We start from the raw sequence: 20637 nt of genomic DNA, 5'->3' as shown, positions 1-20637 counted from the left end.
GAGGCTCTTTTATCCTCCAGTCAGATCTTGAGTACTGTCATTGGCACTCTGCATTGGCAGTCTGCTGCATACATATCTGAGGAACGGAGTATTCATCATAAATTGGCAGTATGATGTGCTGTGCATATCATCAATACCTAACACTATCTGTGCAAAAGTGATGCACAAGATGAATGCTGACCCCCAGTAATAACACTACACCTTTATAACATAATTGCGTGCTTTATTGATATACACAGTAAAGCAGTATATAATACAATAGTAAGGCATATATTTGGTGAAATTTGATATGTTGTGAAAAATGCAGTAAAACAGAAGTTATAAAAATAATTAGTAAATGTTACAGTGTTGGTGTTAAAACACAATATATGATACTCAAGTAATAAACCAGTACTAACAATGAAATAACATGCCATATGGTATTTACGTATTCAGTTACACTGATTATGTTTTACAGTTTAATACTTTGTTGTTATAAGGAATATGAAATAATTCCCAAATTATGCTTTAAAAAGCAGCGATAAAGCTTTCAACTTTTTAAATATTTTTGACAGACTCACTCCAAAACTAAGATCAAGAAAGTAAAACAAACAAAACCCTGATGAAAACAACCGTGCAATCCATTTTCCTCCAATTTTCTGAAGAGAAAGTTTAACAGATAAAGAAGAAAAAAGAAACACATTCCTTTCTCAGATCTCAATTTAAATCTTCTTATAAAAAAAGACTACAAGAAATGCACAGGGTTCCTACTGTAGTAGAGTGTTAAAAAAGCTCTTTATCGTGAAAGCAGATGTTTGGGGGGATTGTACTTACTTTATGTAAATTATTATTATTTAAATGATGAGACCTGTTCACACAATGGACAAGTGGTGATGATGTTACATTATCTGTATGTAATTGTCAGGAACACCACAAAACCAAAGTGAGGTAGAAATAGCATGACTAGCCATGTTCAATGTTAACTAGCATTCAAAATAAAATCTTTCCCAAGTTTAATTACACTTCATACAAGAAGAGGTAACAGATTTTACTCTTGCAATATAAAGTCAGATGGTGTGTTTCTATGTACTCTAAGATAAAATTAAAAGCTGGTAAAGAAGATGAAGTGGTAAAGCTTTTGCTGACAGCACCTCTCACCTAAGCCTACCTCTGATGAGCTGCAGTTAAACTGGCTAATCTGTTTGTCTATCAGTTTCTCTCTTTCTCACTTTATTGTTAATTGTGCGGTATTACTTGTAGAGAGAAACAGGGAGGGACAAAGTATCAGGATCCTTGTTTTGACGATAAATATCTTACGGAGCAGTGTGGCTACCTTCACCTGATCACCATACACATATAAGAACAGCAGTAATTCCTCCACAGCCTTTCCCAAAGGTCGCTTGCTGTGTTACAGCTCCTTGGGACCAGCTGCTATAGCAGGCTGAGTCAGGGAGTGTGGAAATCTGTTTGTATTATCCATAGAATCAAGTAGCTTTATGTTCATGAACAACATAGGTAGCTACACAAGCTAAGATGCTCTGTGAGTGATCTCCTTGTGCTTCACACCAGAAGTTGATCCCATGCAAGGAGTCGGGAAGGAATGGCCCCCTTTCTTCTCTCAGGTACAGCAAAAGTGTCGCTGAGGGCAACAGTGGATGGGCAGAGCTGGGGCGAACTTCTGCTGAAGCACTGGGCGCTGGCCACTCATGGAAGCAAGGGACCAAACAGTAAGGTCCAAAGGTTTAATCCGGTAAGGCAATTTCTACRTTTCTTTACTAATAACATTCAGGAACTTAGTCAGCTGATGTGGAGGATAGTCACTAAATTCTTCCCTTTCCCTTCCCTTCTTTTTTTTTWAAATTATTTCTTTTGCAGGCTGTCATGTAATGTGCTCTTTCACTTAATTATTGCAAACTAGCTCTATGACGGATGTAATTCTCAATTTTATTGGAAAGAGGTGAATAACTACTTTCATTGGAAGTCCAGGAGATTTTTTTAAGCCAGTTCTAGTCAGCCAAAAACAACAAGAAATGATGCAAGTCGGCTGTTTTTGTGTTGCTGCAGGAAATATATATTTTTTCTTTTTGATTGGCAAGGAAAAGAACACAGAACATGAATCTCTCTCTGATGCAGTTACAGAGCTGAAATGATGCTAAACAAATGCACTGCCTCAGTATTTTTTTTTGTGTTTTTAAGGGGSTTTCTATAAACAATTATTTTTATAAAGCACACTTTAGTTTACAATCTTTCTTTATAACTGTTATAAATTTTTTTTAAACAACCCGAAATGCGTTCCATATAAAGAAATGGCAAGTTATTTAGCTATCAAGATATTACATGTAGTTTTCTTATAATTTTTGTACAATTGCATAGACGTGTAAAACCTGCCATTGTTAACAAAACAGTAACAGACTTAGGAAACTACTGAAATCTACAGTATAGTACCACTACCCTTCACAAAAATATAGATTTGTTTTCTTGTAAACTCTTACAGTCTAATCCTCTTTGTAGTATGAATATTATAAAAATCATGCGGGACGCCTGAAGTTGTAAAACACATCTTGCTATTCTAACACCTTGTCATCAGTCATGACTGTAACTAAGGTTTCCATTGCTCTTCCCAAGTCATCTGCCATGTGGAAAAGGCTCCCTACATTGTTGCCTGAAAAACAAAGTCAAAAAAAGAGGACACGAAATTAAAAAGATAAGGCAGTAGGTTGTTAGGAACGTTTTACAGAAAAGGCTAAGCACATATACGTAACTTCAGCTTTCCATATATCCCTAGTTAAATACACTACAGAGTACTGTTTCCAGAAGTCTCCTGGATGAGTATAATAGGTCATCATTAGCAAAAGTTGTTGATTTTGGAAAAACTAACCACAGTACCAGCTTGAATGGTTAAGGCAAACTATATTGACATATGACTCATGACTATAAGCAATTATTTTTATAAAACACACATTAGTTTACAGTCTTTCTTTATAACTGTTACAAATCTTTTAAAGAACCCAAAATACTTTCAGTATAAAGGAAACTACTGGCATCTTCAAAAACCCAATGGTGATCAAGCTGTATTATTACTATGAATGTTCACCAAAAGCAACTCTTAAATCCCCTGACATCACAGAACGGTTTCTAACTGGTGCTACAGATGTCTGACCATTCAAGATTCTATCAAGGAAAAAAAATAGAAACATACAAATCAGCAGTATTCAACCAAATCATTAAAAAGTGAAGAGCTGCCAACAGGATATCTGCACGGGTACCTAAAATGGTGACCAAACTAAATGGTTGTATAATTCAGTTCATTCTGTCTTCTTCATAAAATCTATTGCCTTTCAGACAGCAGTTTAGCAAAAACAAAGATCTCATAGCTATCAAGTAACTACCATCCAGTGGTTTATTTGTGCATTTCTCCTTACCAGTAACCACTGTAAAGTCCAGAGACAATATAACCATAACATGTAAACCTTCTACACAAAAACATTATATAAATGTGGAGCAGAATTCTGGAGACAAAAAGTTAGCACAGCTGGAACGGGACTGGTAGCAATGCTACCAGCAGTATGGACTGGCTTCAACACAGTTAGAGACTAGGCAGACTTGGGAGATGTTGCCTAAAGGTAGGCTCGAGTGCCGTTCTAGGCACTTGGCCTTCCCTGCACCCAGCTGTTCAGAAGAGCGTGGGTCTCTTGCAAGTCCTGTGTCAGACCTGCAGTCCTATACGACTGTCTCATATCCCCTCTGGCCTCTCAAATGACAGAGGCAAAGTGGTTTAAACAACTGGATCCCAACTGGGTTCAAACCCCTGAAAAAATATGACTGAAGATGGAATATGAACTAGAATATGATCTAGAAAAGCAGGAAATATGGACATCCAAACCAAGGACTGAGCATTCCAGTTTTCTTTCAAGGACAAAGAAGAATGATCAGATAGGTTTTAAAACAAGCAGAAGGAAATTATATTCTACACAGCACATAATTACATTACAGCACTCATCGCCACAGGCTGATGTTGAAGCCAAACATATAAATGAGTYAGAAAAAAATCACAGAAGAAATGTCTCACAAGAGTTATTTAAATGAAAGAAGTGCATGTGACCTCCAATTCAAGCTGCTGGGTGCCAGAAACTGGAAACATGCAACAGGGGAAGTATTACTCAACAAACTAAGTTGCTATGGCCTGAGGGGGTTGATTTACTCTATGGGATTACTTGTGATAGAGTGTTTGGAGAAGYATTGAAGGTGCAACACTGTCTGCCCACAACAGTGTTTCACAGAGACGCTTTGTAGTAGTCTGGCTCCTGAGCCCTCGGCATGGTCCATGAGGAAYGAGTACCCAAATGAAGAAGGATATGACCAAGGTAACCAGGATACAGATGTCACAGTCCCTATCTGTGAAGTACATGAAGAACCTGATTGTTAACACTGCCCTATCTACARGGTCATTTTTCCTGACACAACTGTTTTTTTCTAGCAACAGGAATAAATCTTTCGTGTGGGGTAAATCAAATTCCTAAAAATACGGTAAAGACTATACTCTTCCAAATATTTAAATATTATGGTAATCATGTGTTGCTGACATTTTTCAGTACCAAGAAGCTGAGTGACGTTAGTTAATATTCACCACCACTTATGGAATAGAAAAAAATGACCTCAGAAAATACCCAGAGCCATTTTTTTAAGGAGAACAATTACCACTTTTCACATTCAAATTCTGATTTTTTTGAGTGACTTTTTCAAGTATTCACAACATCTTTAAAAATGTTCCCTATCTAAATGTTAACTACTTGGCAGTTTGTCCATTTTCTGGGGAGCTATGGCACAGTTTGCCACATATCAATATAAAGAAATATTTGGTTCTAATATGATGACTTCTTGGTAYTAATACTAATATACAGATAAATTGATGCATCAAACAGTAGCTGCATATATAAATCATTAATGAATAACCATCCTACTCATTCTAAACAACAATTTATAATTGGCTCATCAAAATATATAGTAATTGTATATGAAAAATTCCTGTCAAGTCAAAATATAGCTTAAAGTAAGTGTATGCTACCACATTTATTTTAGATGTAACGAATAATACCTCTTGCCTGCACCACACAGATTGTAATTAAATGCTAGAATAATCTTTCACACGCAATTCTAGTAACACYCCTTAATCTTAATCTAACTCTATTATAGTGCAGTCCCTCTGGCTGAGACCAGTCCAGCGAACTGCACCATGAAAAGCAGAATTGGACAAAGTAATAGGAAAACAGCAACATATTTTAGATGGGAGATGCTTATGGAAACAGAGACATAATTGCCACTGGTTTGGTCTACTTGTCTGAAATTCTGACATGCTTAGGTRTATTTGCAGCATGTACTATCAAGGCTTTATTGGAATAACCTTGGTGTAACCTGCATAATCTATGGCATCCTCATAAATATTCTGACTCCACAAGCTACTTTCAAGCAGCCTCTAGGCTTTAAAAGTGCTGCTGCTTCTTCTCTCTCACCTGCAGCAGTTCACAGACACGAGAAAGGAAGGTATCAAGATGCTGGGTAAACAGCAATGAGAGGTAATACTGGTTGCAGGCTCATAATCTCTAATTCAGCTATTTTGTGATCTGCTACATGTAGAAACAATGATGGGATCCCCACACTTTTCAGGGACTCCAACATTATTCATTTTCAGCTCAGGAAGACTGATCACCATTCTATAGATTTATACCAACCTAAACCACAAAACCTCATCTTCAGAAACATTTAGTACTTGTTAATAATTTTTTTTTTATCTATCAGTCACAGAGCTGCAAAGGTAACAAAGGCAAGCCCATTTTACAAAAGAATCTATGTCTAGAAAGAATAGCTCCAATCCAAAAATATAAAATTATTTTAAAAAGTCTTTTAGAACTATTAAATTATAGAGGTAACTAAAGCAYGGGCCAAGAAAACCTTAAGAATTCAGAGATCCCTAGACATACTCTTCATGCAGAAAAAGTACAGAAATGTGTGCTAGAGCTTTTTCTTTTTTCTTTAATTGCTGCTGTGTTTTTGAAATAATCATGCTTCAAATCTGATCTGCCTCCAGAAACGCTGCAGAGAGCAATGCTGCAGTGATTAAGGAGATATGACCTCCCACCCCTCCCACATCGTCCATGCTGTCTTCCCAGCACAGGTTATAATCTCCTCTGCAGAAAAGYTTAACAGTCATGTGCTTGTCCCTGAGCCATCCAAGTTTACAATTCAGGGCACAACCATAAACCACTACTGATYTGAGTTTATGTTAATAGCTGGATTGTAAACTGCAACAGCCTGGGGACTGCAGCTTCCACCACAGTCACGAGATAGGTGGATGGGCAAGGACAGCGGGCAATGTAACTGTGCTTCAGCCATTCAGCTAGTGAATCTGCTGGGTGTCATTGCACCACCACCAGTTTTGGTTTAAGTTAAGCAGCAGAGCTCTGAACAATGGTGGCTCTGGAGCTGGTCTACATTCGCCTCTGTCAGCTTTGCACCCATAGTCATTCCTCCAGTAGAGGAATAGGGTGTATCACTGGGTCCAGCAAGCTTCCATATTGGTTTAGAACTCACTGGGTCATGATGCTATATTGATTTTTCTGCAGTAGCCAAAACTAAGCCTTCCATTACACAGTCTCATTGAGTTTTCTGTATTTTTCTAATGACATCTACCAAGTTTCAGGTTTGTTCTTTCCCCTGCTCCTTCATGCTTCAGAGGAAAGGTGCTTAGCACCGGAACAACATTAGCATTACTGAAGTCGCTAGCCTGTGTAGAGTCTTGTAACACACAATAAAAGACAGAAGTCCTTTTACCTGGGCTTCCTTTTAACCATACCAGAAGCAGATTAGAAAAGGAGTCTGACTTAGATTTGTAGTACTTCACCTGCTCCTAACTGATCTATACAGAAGAGTAAGGTGTAGATTTTACATGAATCTTTTTCTGACATCTGTCCAAGAACTGAGGAGCTGGCTTCCCCTGTGCTGTGCCTTCCTTAGCTTCCAAGCTCCCTTTCAATGGCAGTCATGTTAAACACTTCTTTTTAATGGTGCAGGGGAAAAATACCAGTGGTTGAGTGACTGGGGTCAGGATTTTGCCTCTTTTGCACATAGGAGTAACATCTTGGACAATCAAGACTGTAAATGTTTGGGAATGACATATGCAGGCATTTCCTGACACTGTATGTGTAATGAATGCATCCTTTTCTTTACCTAAATTATACCTAAGAGCTCAAATACACTGCCTGTTTCTACATAGCTGTGCTTTTTCTGTTGAATACTTGCTTGTTTGGCCTCTGTGAGACTCAAATATAAGGTACTGACATTTTTAAATTAAGACGCAAATGAGAAAAATATTGGCCCAAAACCACTTTTAAAATACAGACCATAGCTTTCCACTCATTGGTATTAATATTTTTAATCTAATTCAGCCAAAGAAGTCATTAATTCATTTTCTTTAATGTTAAAGCTGAAGAAGTTTTCTCCATGCTTGAGGCACTGAAAGGTTAAGAGCCGATACTGTTTAAGAAAAAATTCAGCACACTTTAAAATGCAGCAATAAAGCTCAAAATGGATATAGATAGTTTTACCTTAGTCTTATAAAATGGAAGAAACATTAACACAGGTGTATTTGCTTTTAAAGCAGGGGATATCTATTTCTGCAGATGTTAACTATATCATTTCTGGTCACATATAGAAGGATGTGTTTCATATCTGCTGAATTTGCTTTAGAAACCATACTGGAATTAAGGCCCTTGGTTGAGGACACAGAAATTGAGTATCAATCTCACACTACAACTTGTCACAGAAATAAATGTGGAGTATTTGGACTGTAAAGAGCGGACAGAAAGTAAATTAAGAAACCCCAACACAATGCAGTGTCTATTTCAGCAGAACAGATTTCTAACTCTTCTCCCATAAAAGAAAAATCCTTCCTGTTGGCAGCTCAGATTTTGATACCCTTATTCATATCGAGTAATGCCATGAAATCCATGGGATTACTCATGAAGCCAATACCTAATGTGAGTAATGGGATCAAAACATAGTCTGGTGGGTTTAAAACTGCATGATCTGACTTTGCACAAATGTATTCACATATAAAGCAAAAGCTATTCTATAAATCAGCTCACATACTTCATAAGCATGCAGAGAATTGTGTTTTATATTGAGATCTGCAAGTTACTAAGCACCCTCTGGAACTGCCAGCAAGCACAAATAGAATTGGAGAGTGCTAGGCAATTCACTGAAGAAGTCAACATTTTTAGGGTTAAACTACTGGAATCCAATTGAAAAATTGCACATTTTTTAAACTTTTTTTTTTTTTTAATTGTGTGAAATATACCCTAAGCAGTAGAACTTTTTCTTAACAATATATATAAATATGAATGAGGATCATGGAAATCACCAATCTGCTCTGTTGAATTGGAGAGCAATTCTCAGAACTTTCAGGCCAATAATGCGATGTATTGAACATGAAAACAATCCCACAGAATTTCTGAACTGATATAATCTGTTTAATGACATCTCAAGCACTCTTTTTGATCACTATGAAGGTACCTGACACTTGAGAACAGATGTATCTGCACTGAGGATCTTACTCCTCAGAATAGCTCTGGATGTGTGCAAGCTTCTACAGCAAATGCAGAGAACCATTGCATTTGAGGGAACCATACTACAARAAATCCTAGCTTATACAGCATAGCCTATCAATTATTGGGGGTTCACAACAACGCAGCTAAAAAACCCATTGTTGTGTGTTTTCATGAGCCCCTCTCTCCACTCCAAGCAGATGTACATTTGTGAGCTGGGTCACCTTCAATTCTYGCCTCACCCACACTAAATATCATCTGGGCGGGAAAGGTCATTTCATAGCTACCTGCAATTGCACTCAGGCAGTCTCTGAATATTTTAATAATAATTTTCTCTAGCAAATCATCTTTCAAACAGTATACTGGGTTGGAGAGTGAAGAACAGTTTCACAGATGAAAAATAAAGGCTCTTTGGAAATACTTTAAAACGTGCTATAACAACACCGCACAAAACATTTTCCTCCATTAATAAGCAGCAAAGTACAAATTCTAGACTCTACTTTAGCATCAAACCGATCATGTCTAAAGCACACAGTGAATACCATAACAATTTACATTGCTAAATACAACACTGTGGAGTTTGTGAATGTTAGCAGAATTCTCCATTATGCAAAAGTGTATCAGTAAATCAAAACCTGAATCCCTTATACCTCTCAACTCTCACTGTTCTACAGCAAAAGAAAAAAATATTGACTTTAATTACYGGAGATCATGGTTTGTACATTGGTAAATATACATTAAAAAAATTGCAGGTATATAAGCAGAATAGTGAGGGCCATGGACCTCTCTATCTTGTTTACATATAACAACATGAGAATAACATAACAGAAGTCAGCGACAGCAACACATTTGTTGATCATATATCGCATAGAAAGGCTTAGCTTCAGTCTATTGTTTTATCCTCCCCATTCCTGAGTTTCCATCTGTGGGAGGATACAAGAAAAAACACATCCCTGAGCTAACACTACCTCCATTGAAAGTTGAGAGGTACAGTATTATTAGAGCACACATGTGAAATGCACTCAGCAAAAACAAACAGAAGTAAAAACAAAAAATAACCCCCACCCTTCAAAAGAATCAAAGCAAACCCATGTGCCCGTCACACGCATGCTGGGCACAGAAAGCAAGATGTGACAAACAGAAGCCATGGCAGTGAGCCTGCATCTCACTAACCTCTCTTACTGGCTTTCCAGGGGCATTTCTTCCTTTGGGAACAGAGAGAGGAAGTGGTAAAAATATCAGAAAAGAAACAAAAACACACATGAATATATATATTTTATACTATAAGAGAAACTTGAATTTCTATTTAGGAATTTAATATAAAATAAACATATTTCTGCTTTAAAAAAAAACCTGAAAGTGCACTGAAATCCTCTGATGACTCTGACCTCATTTATTGARGAATAGTTCTGTAAACTGATGCTTGGTTTTAGCCTAACAAATATATTTCAGAAAACTACTAAAATCAACTTACAGCCTTTTCAGTTGAAGATAAGGGTGGCAAACAAAAACCTGAATTCATTTTCTGAGCATGCAGATTGTCAGTTTTAATACTTCCACAATAGACATTACAGGTAAAATCATGTTTCTCTTGATGTCAACATTAATTCATTTGAAAACTTTACAGTTTATTACGGCTTACATGCACATACACATATATGAATATATACATGCATGCATATACACATACATTTATATATTCATATATATATACACACACACGCACATTTACACTAAAGCTTTTAAATTGGAATATTAACACTATGAAATCCTGTTCTCACATTCAAGATAAATAAACCACTGAAGATTTTCCCAAGAAGTTAATCTGCAAGCACTGTAAAACTTGGGCAGCATGGAGAAAGAGGGGAAGAAAAGCAAGCAAAGGGGAAAAAAAGTCAAGTTTCTCATCACTTTTAAGATACACTGACAAAACTGAAGTTAGTAATGGCTTTAAGCTGAAACAATGGTCCTTACAAGCCTTCAACGAAGTCATACTTTGATTAGATAGATTTTTCTCAAATACTTATTGTAGTCTATTTGTTTAAAAAAAAGAAAGTCAGGTGTCAATCAGCACTAGAAACATCCCCCTCTTTCCCATCATACAACCCATGTCAATAAAATATTGCTATCTTCAGACTAGACTATCAGACGTTTAGTCCTAGTCAAGAAAGGCACTGAGGCAGATGCTGTCCATCAAAGAGGATGATTWTTGCCCCAGAGTTATTGTAAACATAGTAACTGAAACAATGTATACGACAATGGAGAGAGAGAGAGAGAGAAATACAAATGAAAGAATATGCACAGGTCAGCATAGAAGCAACCTAATTGCTGTCAAAGTTTTTTTTAGGCATCAGGGCCTGCTGCAGAAGGCAGGAAAGAAAGACCACAAATAACTTTGCAGATTTTTTTACAGGGAGCAAAATGAAGGTCAGCAACAGAGATAGCTGAGGTATTGAACTGAAAACATAGCAACACAGGTAACAGGAAGGAAGGCAAGGCAGAAGTAAATGGCATCACTGATCAATCACAGGTTAGGGCCACTGTTCAAGTACAAAATAAAGGTAATAGAAAAGAAGGGGATAACCTGTGAAGAGCCTTGGATGTGACAGTTATGATTTATCAAACACAGTCTTTTTTCCCCTTCCTTCCCTTGTCCCTCTTCCTAATAGCTTATTTACTACTAGAAATGATAATAGTGCATTCTAAATCCTGTTCTGTATGTGGGTATTTATTCTGATTCTAGGAGGAGCTTCGACTATGTCTGTACTGCACATGATGGTGATGCAGAAGCATTAGCACGAGACTGACCGCTAGCTTCAACAAGTAGCTTCGCTTTTAAGGACTTCACCATAGTCTTGCTTGGCCTATATCTTGACAGGCTACACTTGTCTCCACGCAGAGTTTTGTGCTGTTCTGGTTAGACAGCTTTTATTAATTAAAGGTCTGTTCCTGTCACCCASGGCCTGACTACTTTGGAACCAAGGTTGCTAAAACCTATGAAAGACTTGAGCATAGTCCATTCTGCCTGCCCTGCCCTATCTTTCTAAGACTATATAGAGTCCCTGCCCAGCTTGCAACCTCTTTCGGTGCCTAGCTCAGGAACCATGCATGCTCAAAAAATGCCTCTCAAGGAGTTTTTCATTGATAAAAAAGCCTGTAACAGAAAATCCTTGAAAAAATCCATTGCACTCTTTGGCCTTCTGAGATAGAGCTCCAGGGTAAGCACAGTCTACCCAAGATCTCCAAAAACTGCAGTTGGGTGTTGGGCAGGAAAGAAATCTGGCAAAATATTGTCATGCTTGAGTCTAGAGGAGAGGAGGAATTACCTACATTCAAAATACTCGATCCTTCCACAGGTCTTCAGAGATGCCTACCTGTCTGCACTGGCATCTAATATTTCAGCTAGGCAGTGCCTAATTTAAGTATATATATATATGAGACAGACTGGATTCCACTTCAAATGAATGTATTCAAAACTAGCCTGGATAGCACTACTTCACACAAAACAGCTTCTGAGGAAAGTCTGTGGCGAGTAACCAGCCCTAGACTTTGTTACAAGCAACGAAGAGTAGCACTATTGTAGTAATAGTTAATTTCCTTTGGAAGAAGATTAAAAAGGGTTTAGTGGATTTTACTTTATTTTCATCTTTGCATATGAATGAATGCATGTCTCTAAGTTTTAAGGTAAGGAGTATGGTTTGGTATAAACTGCAGAGGAATGGGATTGGCTGTATCACAGCAGTTCAAAAACTTTGTATTCTGTAAGATACAAAATACTGATGCACAAACCACAGATACCTAAGCAGGTATTAACGTACTAATCCTGCTCAAAACAAGAGTTCTCTCTACAGAGGATTTTTTTCTTTTTTTTTTTTCTTTTTGAAATCCATTATATTATAGCACCGCAAAGGTGGGGAGTCCTAATCAATCCTGAAGGCACAGGTACCAATGACAAYTTCACGCATCTACGCAGTTTCAGGTCAAAGCACAGCGTACAAAGCATACAGCATCTACTGCACTGCTCCCACCATACACAACTCTGTTACGAGAGAGGGGACAGCAGGGGGAAGATAATCAACAAATAGTATTGTTTTCTTTAAAAAAAGTTGTTTTAAGTTTTGTAAAATTCATCAATATATTCTCTAATTACGTAAGGACTTAGTATTATCAGCTGAAAAAGATCTAGTCTTCYCCATCATTATCCCAGAAGGAGCATGTGCAAGCAGCTCAGCCACTACAGTACTGTTGTGCCAAAGGAGGGTCGTAAGTAACCTTGGTCACTCAGGCTGACTGATGTGGTCTGAAGTACCACAGCACAGAGGGATACACTCCAGAAGTGGCCAGGCTGGCTCAGTTGGAGGAAGATTTCAAGCATTCCCTACAGTACGGTAGTTCAAGACTATTCTTCCACTGATTCAGTAAAATGTGAAATTAGAAGTTTGAACAGTAAGTTGTTTTACTATCAGAACAAAAGAAACTGCAGTATTTTCAGTGATGAAAGTTACTAGTCCAATTTGTGAATATTCATGGCAGGATCTGGCTGATGCATGGTGAGAGGAGAGAATGTATGTGGTATGTTTTCATGTGGATGAGATAAAAATAGAAACAAACCTTTTAAGAGATGAGGCTGTTCTTAGTGTCATTTATTTAYTGTTGTGGGATCTGTTAATTTAACTGCTTAATGCAACATCTGTATTAAACAGTACCATRTTAAATGTTCATTGCGAGCACTGACCCTCCCCTATATTTTCCACATGCTACCACGGCCTTTTAAGCCAATGAGCACTTCATTGCTTTCCCTTCTTCACTATCCCTGAAGAATGTCTTTGCATCAAAATCATGAGATGCTTTATCATGGAGTTCAGCTAGCTCAGGGTCTTCTGTTCCCCAAATTCTCCTCTGAGCTTCATTCATAAAAAGCATTTCTCCCAAAACCATAGCCACAAAATAGGGTGTGATCCACCACAAGATCCACCTGAAGTGGGTCCAACTTGGTTTGCCACTAATGCTCCAACAGAGCTATATTTAGCTTTAAGAATGCTGTCCTGCTGCTCCTTTGTGAAGCCAGTCTCACTTTTTGTGAACTAACTCCCTGAAAACTTAATAGTTTAGACACTAGTAAAGTGTGAAAATATTTTCCCTTGTGGCCCATTATCTAGCAGGGTTAAATAAACCACTATTTAATAGTAGATTTCCACTAAATGTCAGACCTCTGGCTTTGACATCTGTTTTGAATTAGCACAGCTGCTGCTTCTAGCAGCTGTAGCAGTTGTGAATTGGCTGGGAGCAGCAAAGTAAAGGCGAAATGGATGGGAAACTGTATAGATTTAAAAGAAAGAAAAAAAATCTTTAAGTACAGCAATCATCAGGTATTCAGCAGAATTTCCCTCTACAAAAATTAAACAGCTTTTAGCACTAATAGCCAGCTGTGCAAGGAGCATGGAGGCCACAGGCTACTTAGGAAACGCTAAAAATTGCTAAAAGGTTGAACTGAAGAAAAAACAAAGCTGTAAAAGTTATAAAGGAACACAGRTTATTTCATCTGAGATCTCCTTACAGACGCCTACGACACAACAGGTTTAATACAAATACAATGATTCTCTAAAATCAATTCAAAATAAATGCTGTCAAGCCCCGATGTCCTTAACACAACTRTATGTAGCAAAAACTTAGAAAAATTCATAATCAAAATGAATCTATCTCTAGATGAGTGAAGATTAGTTACAACTATATTTTATTGAATTTTTTTCAGAAGTCCAAAATAAGAGTTTTTATTTGTCTTAGGATTCTATTTCATGACCCTATAAAATCTAACTCTCCACATGTTTTTGATACTTATATGAAGTATTTTTAATTTGTAATCCTGTGATGCTTAGTTATACTYCTGTGTACCCCGGCATAGAAATTCATTCCTTTTCTCTATTCATTACTTATTCAGTTCTTTGAACTTTTCTCATAAATCAAAGCCTCCAGAGTCCAGTTTGTTCTTGTCATATTATTCTGAAATCCTCCAATTTGTTGTTATCTTAATGGTAATGAGATAATCAGGATTATATTCCTGGTTCAGAAGGTACATCACTCCCAACTCTGTGATAAGCTGCAGCTGAACATTTAGCTTAAAATTTAACCTCCTTATTTTTACAGGCCAAAAGGCAAAACCACGTTTAATGTATTGCCAGTAACTTCCCAGGCCTTTTAATACATTCCCAGATTTCTTCCATTAATGACATGTGTACGTTTCAGGTTATCTGTATGGATATTTCCTGTACTTGGATCTCATTTTGTGATTGTCTTCTGACTTTCAATCTAGGTTGGTTTCCATGAACATTATGTCCCTTGTAGCTTCTGCCAAATTGCATGGTCCATGAATATTAGAGCAGATTTCTCCTTCTAAAGCATTAGTATAGAAGTAAACAAAGCTATTCCTAACACTAGTCAATTGTGAGCATTTAATCTATCTTCCTTTTAGTTTTAATTCTCAAAAATAGTATGCATTACATATGGTACACTTGGTATAAGTTAACTTTAATTCATCCTTCAAATAATATTTCATAAGCTCTTGAATTAAATATGCTTCTGAATGCAAAACAGGGATGATTGTATTTCTTGCCTCTGACAGTTTTGTAATTCTACTTAGTAAGAATTAATACAGGAAAATCTATTTCTTTACAGATCTATGCTCATTGTTTTTTGGGGCTCATTGTCCTGTTTCTTCCTATGTACTAATGGCCTGAGATTTGATGCAACCTGTAGCAGAAAGAAATAAAATACTATTTCCACTACTCCTGAATCCTCCTGAAGTAGCTCTCTTTTCAGGCTGCTTTGCAAGACTGCTTTAACTCTTCTGCAACTACACTTTGATCTTTTATTAAAGATTGGAAATATGAGGTATAAATGTGTACATCTTAAAAGCACAACAGCTCCTGACTCAGTGTCTGTTGCAACTAGTCAGCCTTGTTTCCTTTTCTCCTTTCTGCAGTTTTATAAACCATAAGCAGAAACCGTGATGCATATGGAATCTGACTGAAGGGAGCAATGAAAAGACTAAATGATGCTGTGGCAARTTATCTGTGGAAGTAAGTTTTGTTTACGGAATACCAGTTGAATATCAGTTATTCATTAAAACAGGAGTAGAAGAAAACTCCAGTAATTGAAATTTGCATAAAATCTCAGTAAAACTGACAATGTCAAGAGCCTTCTGTATTATCCAGTGACTGGAAAGCCATTTGAATTGGCTGTATGACAAATTAGTTTTTTGCAGAGAAGGTCTGACCCTTCCTATTCTTCAGTCAAAGGCAATTAGACAAACCTAGCATTCATGCAAATGGTAAGATTTTATCACAAAGAATAGAGAAACTTAATGAAATGAGGGCCTAATCTCTTTAACTAAAAACTTAAGATAAATCTCACAAAAGAGTGAATGACTTTTTCYGCGAGATAAACTAATCTTATATTGCGTAGCCAAAGAAAATGGAACATATGTATTTTGCCCCAGCTCAACAGTTATTTAACCAGGCCAAAAAGAAAAGTTCTGTATGAAGCCTGATTCTCTCTGACCCCTATACCTACTCCTGACTGTTGCATCAGAAGCTCTTCTAACTTTAACTATAGCCTGCTTTGCTGGAAATGACAGATGATGATGACTGTGCAATAATATAGTGCCTCCTCTTTGCTTGCAGCTCCACAGGCAGCTAAATAATATTTTTGTCCTCCATGGCTACTAGTCAGRCAGGAACGTAAGAACACAGAGCAGCTGTGTTTCGAAAATCTGAAATCAGTRACATGCATTTCATGCACAGGGTTGGTTACAGAGACCAAGAATTTCAGAGATGACTCTGCTGTACAGAGCAATGACAGAAAAATAAAGGTATCATATTTTAAGCAGAGAAAAATTGAAGCTCTCTGCATCAGTCTACCTGAGGCAATAAACTGTTAGCTGAACATACTAATTCTATGTTGTTTTCATTTGTCTCAGCAGGAGATTGTCTTAGCAATACTTTTCCACTTTCATCATCTCTTCGTGTGCAATATATTTCTTGCAATCTTTTTCAGTGATGCTTGTGATCACATAATCTACTTCTAGCATAGGTACTGAATAGAGGAATAAAATAAAGGAATATATTCATTCTACATATGTTGATTATTTTGAACCACTGGATTGCAAATACAAGTAGTTACAACTTAACTTTCTTTATTAATATATTAACTAATGTTAAAAATTTCAGAACTTTTTTGCACTAGACACTACATATTCTGTCAGTTTTATTCAGAAAGCACTGTACTCTTCAACAACAGAATAAAATTAAAACCTTTTTTATTCTTCATTAGCAAACAGTAGTTTCTAAGCGATTGATCACTGTCTGTTTATACATGGGAAATTAACTCCTGTATTTTAGATAAATCATTCATTAACTGTTGTTTCTTAAATTGCTTCTATTGTACTTTAAATTAGGGTTAAAAAAAAAAGTTTTGTCAATATTGTCGGCTATGATTATAAATTAGATACCACAGAGAAGGGTTAGCATTTTGACATGAGTGTCAAAATCAAGATCTCCTAAATATAATGTGTTTATAAAAATGATAGTGCTGCTTTTTTTTTTTTTTTTTAATCAGTGACTATCTGTTGGAACCTTGTGTACACTATAACTTTAAAAACAAGCCCACTTTTATCTACATTTCTGTATTTCAAAAATATTTTCTCTGCTGTCTAAAATGATTAATTTCTAGGTTAAATGAGGCCTGGACACATGACATTTTTGCATATAATATTGAGAAGAACAGTATATTATATATTTTTTGAATAGTATTTTTCTACACTGTTTTATCTTCTGACCTACAGCAGTTGTATAGCTTTTCTATCATTTCTCTTCTGCTGCCTTCTTCACTGTTCATATATGATGCATAGTGAGACCTGAACTTGCCTTTAAGTTAAAGGATAGAAAACAACTTCATGCCACTGAAAGTCTAGCAGGATGGTTAAGACACTTCTCTAGTAAAGAAGAGCCTTTGGGTGATGTGTCACCTGAAGAAGGCCTGCAGAAGTCTGTGCAGCTACTGGCATCCACTTAGTAGAGTCTCAACAGACACCAAGACTTTCTTTTGCAAAAAGGTTTATGTCTGAGCCTTCTTTCACTGCTGCTGCTAGCATCCCAGACATCTCCTGTCAGGAATCTAACTAATTTTTCTTAGTGGCAGAGTATTTTCGCCGGGTTCAGAAAATACCTACCTTAAATGAAAAAAAACAGCTAAAACCCCAAAATCCCAATAGTACAAATGCTTATCTTTAGCAAACAGGAGTGAACTTTAACAAAACTGAAACACAAAGAAATGTTGTGGCTGTCCACTCAAGTGCATGAATGCACTGCACAAACAAGCAGCCCTCTTGATCACTCTGGAACTAAATGCTAAAAGTTTGAGAGCTTTCACTCAGAACTTTAGTATTACTCAGAATAACATTCTACTTGGAGAAAGGCAAGGAAATAATAAAAAAAAGTACTGGGACATGCATTAAAACTAAATCAGCAAGTAGATAGACTGAAAAGGAGAGTGGCTGTGAGAAAAGGAATRTGGAGAAAGGGAAGAAAAGAAAAAGTGAAGGAAAAAATAAATCTCAGAGAGGTTTCATCCATACACCTGATGACCAGCTTTTCTACGGCTACTGTTAAAATGAAAACAAAGAGCAATAGTAAAACAAAGTGAAAAACACAACCCCATGAAAACCCGAGGAAACAAAAAGCACTTTTTTCTTCTCCTCTCCCCAAAACATCCCTGACCTATTTATGTATTCAAAAAACTGYCCCCCTCATTTGCTGGCAAGTGCTCATGGGCAACAGTACTTACCTCTGGTACTTGGGAAGGAGTTGTTAAGCTGCTCCATCACTTCCTCCAAACCTGTGCTTGTGTCCTGGGGAGGGCTGAGCAGATCATCCTCACCTGGAAAGTAAATCCCAAACACTACATTTAGGCCATTATAAAACCATTTGTTAACATCTTACTCTTGCACATGTCCTTCATAAAGCTAAGGCTGTTCACTTGAAACACATTTTCTGATTAATATACAACCAAAATTGTGAAGGTGAATTTTGGTGCGTATAATGTTTCTCTCTCTTTTTCTTTTTTCTTTAATAAGCTGATTAAAATTAAGCAATGAATTTTAAACAATTAAAACTGATTTTAGTTCATTAAGAATTTAAGAAATAACCTATTCCAGTAAAAGAAGTTGGGTAAAATGTCTACTTAGGAGCACTTAGTTCATATAAATGATAGTCTTGTTTCATCTTCTCTTATTCTATTAATGGTATAAAAAATTGCTGTTTTGAGCGCTTCTGTTGAGCAGCCTTCTAATAGTGCTGGATTCATGTTAGCACTACTTGGCCTAGCAGGGTAAATCAGTAGAAACCAAGATTCTCATCTGCATCAGTATTAATATTTCTGACAGTTTAATTGCATCAGATGGGTGCTTCAAGAACATTCAATTGTACTGTAAAAGGGTTTAGCACCAGTTTAATACAGCAAAATATATTCTCCCACTGAATAATTTCTACAACCTGATTACAGRGCAGTAGCTTAATGGGAAATTCAATATATTTTACTTTTTTGGGGGTACAATTTCAAATAACCAAAATCCATCTGCTGATTTTACTGCAGACCCTAGCCTCTAATAGCAATAAAGCATATGAAAAGGGAATACATTGAGTGAGATTCTCCTTTTTTACTAGATTTATTTTATTCCTATTCAAACACTAAAGTAGTTTTGCCTGCTATAATGACCACAGAGAAACACATCATTATTTTGAAAATGATTAATGACTCTGTGCTCAACTTGACTAATAAATTACCTAATTTTATGTTAGCATTAACATTCTTTAAACATTTCTGGTGCTCCATGCTAGTGGAATCTCTACTAAAAGAAACGCTAAAGGAATACTTCAGGACTGTGTTTATTCCCTATTATCAGGCTTAGCATCTGCTTCACCTTATGGAAAAGAGTATCACAAGACTTACTAGCCAAGAGCTATTTTATCTATTGCAGTAAAAGATGTGGGGTAAAACGTCTGCAAGGAACACTTGATTTATGTAAGTGATGGTCCTTTTATCAACCTTCCTTATCCTACTGATAGTATAAGAAGGAGTTGTTGTGAGTGCTACTGATCAGCTTTCTGATGGTGTTGGGTTCACGAACCGCAACAAATCAGTTCACACCATGAACTATATTCACATCAAGTGTAGCACCAACAGAGGTGCCTTAACAAAACAGATGTCCTTTTGCTAGATCCTGATGGATGTCAAAGTAAAAACTCACAGTGAGACCTCACTGCTTCTACCCAGGCTGCACACCAAACCAGCAGGCCTGCAGTAAACAGGACGTGCTCCTATAGATCAAAAGAACAGGTCAATGGTTCTCCCGACCTGGCCAGCAAGAGCTCTTGGCATTGATTTCCAAATTTCCCGGTAAGCACAGATACAAATTGAATGGTATAGAACTGCAAGACTGCTGTACTTTTATTTAAAATATGTTATTTTTATTCTTTCTCCTTTGAGGATTTTTCTGAGCACTTTCTTTTAAATAACATAATAAAAGATGACATCAGACAAGCAACTCACCAAAAGAAAAGATTTCTTTACAACACAGTTACAGCTCTTAACCCAAAACAGTCTTCCCCATTTGTGTTTCTAAAAAAAGGCTTGGAGGACTAGGTGGATCTCAAATGTTTTTGGGGTACCTGAATGAATTTAAGATCAGCAACAACCCCTTGGCTCACCTGCCTCAGAGAACCTACACAACTAGGGGAGAAATGTCAAAGATTCAGCTTTTGCATAGGACAGACAGGGACAGGTAAAAGGAGCTTTCAACTTTTGTAAGTGTTTCTGGTTATCAAGGCATAAGCTCTGCCTGCAGACTACACTGTGAGTGGGCTGCTGCTTTTACCAAAGTTTTAMCACCACCACTGGTGGAAAGATGTTACAGTAATCTGTCCTTGAAACAGCAGGGAGACACAGAAGTGTAATCAGTCTACAGTCACATATGTGTGTATATATATATATAAATATATATATA

At 36.9% G+C, this 20637-nt stretch overlaps 1 protein-coding gene across 9 annotated transcripts in view; it reads right to left on the bottom strand.

Annotated features, from left to right (window-relative positions):
• Positions 1-202: 202 nt before the first annotated feature.
• DMD (dystrophin) overlaps positions 203-20637 on the bottom strand; it is a 1137868-nt gene continuing 1117433 nt past the window's right edge. For 6 of the 9 annotated variants that reach the window (XM_085319436.1, XM_085319439.1, XM_085319437.1 and 3 more), the window contains 2 exons: positions 18420-18512; positions 203-2641 (listed from right to left, as the gene is read on the bottom strand). In XM_085319436.1, coding sequence (XP_085175562.1) covers positions 2544-2641; positions 18420-18512 — 191 coding nt within the window. In that variant the 3' untranslated portion in view covers positions 203-2543. Of the gene's footprint in view, positions 2642-9752; positions 9785-18419; positions 18513-20637 lie in introns of all 9 variants that reach the window. The other 3 variants (XM_085319438.1, XM_085319442.1, XM_085319440.1) reach the window with 2 other exon arrangements.

The sequence above is a fragment of the Rhea americana genome, unplaced genomic scaffold (genome assembly GCF_003343005.1).
Source record: "Rhea americana isolate MKP2758 unplaced genomic scaffold, rheAme1 scaffold_59, whole genome shotgun sequence".
Taxonomy (NCBI): Eukaryota; Metazoa; Chordata; class Aves; order Rheiformes; family Rheidae; genus Rhea; species Rhea americana.
This window is presented reverse-complemented; position numbering and strand designations above follow the sequence as displayed.